This window comes from Halyomorpha halys, unplaced genomic scaffold (assembly GCF_000696795.3).
Source record: "Halyomorpha halys isolate HHAL.00 unplaced genomic scaffold, Hhal_1.1 Scaffold536.1, whole genome shotgun sequence".
Lineage (NCBI taxonomy): Eukaryota > Metazoa > Arthropoda > Insecta > Hemiptera > Pentatomidae > Halyomorpha > Halyomorpha halys.
This window is the reverse complement of record NW_027112649.1, coordinates 644,614-651,807: the sequence shown is the minus strand read 5'-3', so window position 1 is coordinate 651,807 and position 7,194 is coordinate 644,614. Positions and strand designations below refer to the sequence as shown.

Sequence of the window (7,194 nt, the reverse complement as noted above, 5' to 3'; positions counted from 1 at the left end):
AGTACCCTCAGGTACTTTCAGATCTAGTGCAGACTGCTGCAAATATTCTGACAGGCTGGTGTGAGAACAACGGTCTGAACATCAGTCCACTCAAGGTTGGTGTCTATGTCTTTACTAAAAAGAGAAAGGTGACAGTTAGATCACCTATACTAAACAGAATCCAGATAAACTAATTCAAAGAGGTGAAACACCTGGGGGTTATTCTGGATCACAAGTTACAATGGTACAAGGATGTGCAGGGGAAATCTGATAAAGTTCTCAAGAGCATATGGTTTTATATGCAACCCTGGTACAGTGCCAAGCTGGCAAAATATGATCTGATCTTGGGAAAGGAGTGAAGTCCCCTTAAAAGAATTTTTGTTCAACCAGGAGGTATTTGGAGGGGGACAATATAATGACTTGTATTCAGTTTCTTAGAGAACTTTCAGTCATCTATTAATTTTGAATATCAGAGTCAATTCATTGAATATTATATTTTTATTTATAAACAGAATTGAATCCAAACAGGAAAACATATTACATAAATGATGTGACCATAATAATGAGAGTGACCATAATAACAATTAAAACAAATTAATTTGTATCTACAAACATGTTAAAATCCTTAGTAGGGTAATAAGAGGTTAATTTTAATTAAAAATGTATTTAGCAAATATAGTTAGTCAAATATGGTTTTTTATTTAAGTAAATCACTGATTGTTTTGCTAGGATCAATAATAAAAAATTGATTTAATGAATGAAAATTCAATTGGCAATGTGGCTTATACAGTTCGTCTATCAACTTTTTCTATCAAGGCAGTTTGCATCAAACCCAAACAAGCATTTTAACACAAAATTTACATTAAATACAAAATAAAAATTACCTGTAAACGTGCTGTATTAGAATGAGAATCCATCAAATGCTTGAAATAAATGGGAAGAATATTTTCTTCTATATACATAAAGTTAAGGAGCTCAAACTTCTCACACTTTATTGTAAATAAACATAGGCTGTACAAGTCATCAGTTAATTTTAAAATTGTTTCATTTGCATCAGAATCTATAAAAGGATAATCATTTGTCAAAGTTAATGCCAACTGTATAAGTAAAATTCGGTCTTCTGAACATGAGCCATATAATAATTTTTCTGCAAGAATTAGAGATGAGTAAGCGTCCATATACTTTTCTTGAAAAGAAGTCTTGAATACTTCTTTCTGAAAATACAAAATTTCAAGAATTAAAATTAATCCACTTCATTTAGCAATTAATTATAACTATCGGTTAAATACTAAAGTAGCATATACCACATTTTAACGTTTTTGTTAAAGAATATTTCACTAAAATTCTTGAATACTTCAGAACATAAGTGATGTAGGCTTGGCTGTCAAGCAATCTGTTTGAATAATTAATTATATACTATAAGAGGCTTGGCTATTAATAAAGATAATTTTAATAATTTATTAAATTAAATAAAAACGTTCCCTCATTTCAAAATTTTAAAATATTTATCAATTATCATAAAAAAATAAAATTTACTCTTAAAGCAGAGAAAAATGGGTCCATAACATTTCTTCTACCACCATCCCCCTAATGTTAATATTTTAAGTTTAGGCCTGAATTTCTCTACACCTCATTCAAATGTTTCTCACCTTATCCCTTCTCTAATTACCGATTTAGAATATATTTATAGAGAAGCCCTTTTTCTCGAATATGTATCAGCAATATTATTTTCTATCATCTTCAACATCTCCCACCCCTGTCCTCAATTGTTTCTTCCTTATTATTCTTTCGCCCATTTCTTTCTCAAATCAAATGACTAACTTATAATAACTAAATTTGATAAAGGTAACTCGACTGTTGTTATGTTCAAAACTGATTATATTGAAAAAATTCATCTCCATCTATCTGATCTAACCACTTACAAACCGACCAAACATGATCCAACCCACTTATACTTCAATTTAACCAATTCCTAAAGAACCTTCTTGAGACCAATCAGATTAACCCTTTTTTTTGTCCCCCTCCCTTGCCATTTCTGGCATACGGGGTACGGCATCAGTGGTGACACCACCATACAAAATTAACCACACCACCAACCTTAATCTCAGTTTTTATAATTCTAGCTCCTTGCTTATACAGACTCCCTAAAATCCACAAACCTGGTAACCCCCTCCGTCCCATTTTTTAATCTGCTCTTAACTACCCTCTAGAATTCCCTTACCTCTAATATTCATCATACTTCTTCCTTATCTTCATTTAAATTCCTCCTTTTACAATACCTGACCATACCTTAAAAACACACTCTCTAAGCAATCTTATTTATTTTTATTAAAAGAGTTTAGTGGCTTTTAATATTTAAGCTTTATCTTATTTGTACTCACATGTCTATGTATTTAGTGTATTCAATGTTTTACTTAGAGTGTACTTAGTATATATTTATATCTGAAAAATTGAGTAGATGCCTGAGGAATGGAAGGAGTCTCTGGAAGGATTTATTCCTGTTCACAAAAAGAGGTTGACAATGGATTGTAATAACTACTGAGGAATCTCACTTCTTCCTGTATATTATAAAATATTTACGCTAATCTTACCTAATTGGTTCACGGAATACGCTGAAGAAATTATCGGAGACTACCAATGAGGTTTTAGAAGAAATCATTCAACTATTGATCAAATTTTTTCATTACGGCAAATCTTGTAGAAAAAGTTGGAATACAACAGGGTAGTTCATCAGCTTTATATAGATTTCCAAAGGATTTTATAGACTACCAGAAGCTGTATAATATTCTGATTGAACAGGGAATACCAAAGAAGTTAGTAAATATTGTGCAGATGTTCATCATTATTCTGAGAAATTCGGGTTTAAAACAAGATGATTCTTCATCACCTATCTTATTTAATCTAACACTAGAATACGTCAATAAAAGTGTGATAAATACTGAAAAGGGTTTAACTTTGGATGGTAAAATACCAGTGTTTGGGTATGCTGATGATTTGGTATTATTGAGTGAGGACAAAGAAACTATAGAACTAAATACGACTGCACTAATAAACTCCAGTAAGGAACTAGGGCTTGAAATAAATATGGATAAAATAAAATACTGCTGGTTAGCAGTAGGAACAAAAAAAATTTCGGTGATATAAATGTAGGAGGAAATACGTTTGAAAAGGTAGATAGGTTTAAGTATTTAGGTTCTCAGTAGCTAGAAAAAACAAAATTGATGAGAAAATAAAAGCTAGGTTGAAGACTTAAGAATTATAATTTACAAAACTATAATCCTTTCCACTGTTCTTTATGGATGTGAGACCATAAAGAAGGTCTACTATTCCAACAAGTAGTGGCCTCTTACACAAAGGGATGAACAGCATCTTAAGGTTTTCGAAATTAAAGAATTAGGTAAAATATTTGGATGGATTAACGGGAAAATTTAGAAGACTACACAACACTGAATTAAGGGACCTACACCTGGTAAATATAATTCAAGTTATAGCATTGAGGAGTATATGGGCATATAAGGTTGTAGGGTTAACGAGTGAATCCCTAAATTGTTAATAAACACTGAACCAACGTGTAAACGTCCAAGGGGTAGACCCAAACGTAGGTGGGAGGATTGCATTAAAACTGATTTAGTAGAACTGGGTTTGAAGGGGCATTACTGGAAGGATGTATGTAGAGATTTATTAGTGGTATAGGCATCGAATCTTCGGGTTCGTTAGGCCTTCATTATTATTATTACATATTTATATATGTACATTACATAAGATTTAATTCATTATTTTTAACTTCTATTTTTTCTTTCACCTCTAACATAAAAATAATGATTTTATAATAAATTAACTCATAAAAAAACTATTTTTACTTTAAATTTATAGAGAATATTAATAAATTTACCTTTACTTTGAGAATCAAAGATAATATCTGCATCACTCGTTTTTGAAAAACATGGTTGATTTGTTTTGCTATTTCAGTGCTGTGTTGGTTGAAAACAGACTGAATTCCTTTAAGTAATTCAATAAATTTACAAACATTCAACACCAACATTTTAGTCATAGGTCTCCCATGCATTCCATGTAAATGTAGTATATTATCAATGTGAAATTTTATTTGGTCAGTGAGCAGCAAACCCTGGAATGAGCAGGATATTTTATTTTAAATAATAAACAAAAAAACACCACCATTTTCTTAAACTATTTATCTAAACAAAACAGTATGATCTTCTTAAATATTTTTTTTTCTTTTTCAACAATTAAGAAAGTTCATATTCTATTTCTATCAAGCAAGGTGGAAAACATCATTCCAAAAGAACCTTTAAAAAAATAATCCAAGCCACTTTTCATCAATTTATAGGATTGAATTTTTAAAAAATTTGGAACCATGAAATATTATGTTTGATCAGTGTTAATTAGATTTATTTTATGGACTGTAATAAGGTTTCAGGCCAGTTATGATTTGAATTAATAAATTTTAAAATAATAGATAATGTAAATCATACTAAGCCAGCGAAGGAAATAATAAATATAACTGCCTTTAAGTTTAACAAAAAAAAAATCTTCTTTATTGAGTAAAATAAACTAAAACTTACATAAACAATAAAATGAATTTATAATCTTAATATTTTCTTGAGACTGGCAATTTTTTTAAATAAATAATTCAAATTTTATCCATTATAGTCTCAAAACCTTTTATTTCTCTTATAAGTCCGACGTTTCGGCCAATCCGGCCATCCTCAGGGACAATCTACTACACAACAGCTTTTATTACATGTATGATCCTACAAACATTTCAAAATACTTAACATTATTATTTATAATTTACCTTACCATAATATCACTTTGAAACTATATAATTTAAAAAACTCTAACTCCATGCAGGCTATTCTGGCCAGGTCAAAACATCAATTTCTATGAAACATTAAAAACATTAGGTAAAAGATATTTTTTTGTTAATAAGTATATCCCACATATGTTTAATTACTTAATTAGTCAAATATTCTCTTAAAACAAAATCAAAATCATTTATCATCAGACACTATTCCTTAAAACTTTTATCACAACAATGCTTGTAACCTTCCTCCACTCAATTCAAGCATTTAAATTATTTATCAAAACTACATTTTTGTCAATTTTCTTCTTTATTTCATTAGCAAAATTCCTATCAAGGCTAATTATAATTATCCACATTCAATTTATCCTATATTATTCATAAATTAATCTTACTTAATATCTCTGCATAGTGTTGGTTTAAATTTCTTGTATCTGTTTTGAAATTCACTGTATAATCAATATTTTCAGATATGTAAATGGATTCAAGTAATTTCCTTTTGAATGTATTATTCTCTTTATGTAAAATGATTCTACTTTCAAAATCAAAAATATGTTGGTTTTTGGTTGCATGCTGTACTAGTGCCGTTTTATTTGGATCTTTCTCGTTGTTTTTCAAATCATTATTGTGTTGATAAATTCTGTCACCCAATAATTGCTTTGTCTCACTTATATACATAGCTGGACAATTTAGACAGGGAATTTTATATATTAATCCCGATTGATTTCTTGTATCAATTTTGTCCTTAAATATACTATAATAGTTTTTTATTTTATTGTTGGGTCTATGACTCAGGGAGTACTCATTAACATCGTAATCCTTAAATGATTTCTTAATATCTTCAGATAGTCCTTTAATATAATTGCATCCATAAAATTTTTTATTTTTTACTTTATTATCTACTATTTCGTTTCCTGTTTTATTTTTAATATTTTTAAGGTTAATTTCCCAAATCTTGTAGATTAATTTTTTTGGGTAAAAATTTTTTAGGAATATATTAATTATCTTATTTTTTATTATATGTAACCTACTATCATCAGTTACTTTAATAGCTTTTTTAATATAATTATTTATTACATTGTATTTCATGTGATAAGGGTGGCAAGAATAATAATTCAATATTATATCACTACTTGTTTCTTTTTTGTCCACTCTGTGATTATATTCTTACCTTGTCTTACCCTCAACATATCCAAAAATCTTAATTTACCTTCCTTTTCCAATTCCATTGTGAACTTTAATTTTTCATGGTTCTTTTTATGGTTAATTTTATTTAGTTCTTCCAGCAATCTATTTACATCTGTTTTCTTTAATATACAAAAAATATCATCTATGTATTTTAGCATAATTTTTACTTGAATACCTGATTTTTAAAGTACATCTTTTATTAGATTATTCATGACTAGTCCTGCAAATGGTATTGATAAGCATCCCCCCCATTGGAACTCCAAAAAGCTGTCTGTATGTATCACCTTTGTACTTGAAAATGCCATTTTCACAGCATAATTTTATTCCTTCTAGGAACAATTTTTTATTTTTATATTCGTGTTTGGTTTGATTTCCTCCCATTATTCATTTATGATTTTATATACCAATTTGAGTGGAATATTTGTAAACAATGAGACAACGTCATAACTTATCATCGTCTCATCATCTTCAATTTTAATATCCCTTAGTTTCTGTTTTGCTTCTATTACATTTATAATGTCAATTTCTTTATCTCTATATACATTAGTGAAGCTATTTTTGAAAAATTTTGATATATTATATAAAGGCCTATTTATGCCATTTATAATTGGTCTTAAGGGTTTATTTTCTTTACGTAGTTTTATCAGCCCATACATCCTAGGGTGGTAACAATGCTTATTTACCAAACTTTTCATGACTTTATCATCAATAATTTTGTTTTTTTTTAATTTATCAACATATTTTTTTATTTGTTTATAAATATCTGGCAGCGGGTCTGTTCGAAGTTTTCTGTATGTACTTTCCTCATTCAATATCATTTTCATTTTACTATCATAATCTTTTTTATTTATTATTGCCACTTTCTTTGTTTTATCTGATTTTACAATTAAAATTTGTGGATTTTTCTTTTTGAATTTATTTAATGATTCTAAATCTTGTTTCCATTTATTATAAAGTTTTTGGATGTTATTATTTTTACCTTTTTTGTTTTTTTTCTATAAAATCACCTATTTTATATTATTTCTCCTGATTATATTATTTCTCAGACTGTTTTTGTGATTGTCACAAGTATCCATATCTTTTAATATTATCTCTAAATCTGTTATCAATATAATAATATCCTTTCTGATATCTTTAGGAAATAAATTCACATTGTCACCAAGACTCAAAAAATTAATTATATTAATTGGAACATTTACACTTGT

The 7,194-nt window shown here is 28.4% G+C and overlaps 1 protein-coding gene across 1 annotated transcript in view; it reads right to left on the bottom strand.

Moving 5' to 3' along the window:
* Positions 1-863: 863 nt before the first annotated feature.
* Positions 864-7,194, bottom strand: part of LOC106684016 (WASH complex subunit 4) — a gene marked incomplete at both ends in the record, with an annotated part of 104,971 nt that continues 98,640 nt past the window's right edge. Inside the window, 2 exon segments of the mRNA XM_067050471.1 lie at positions 864-1,193; positions 3,872-4,105. Of these exon segments, the coding sequence (XP_066906572.1) occupies positions 864-1,193; positions 3,872-4,105 (564 nt within the window).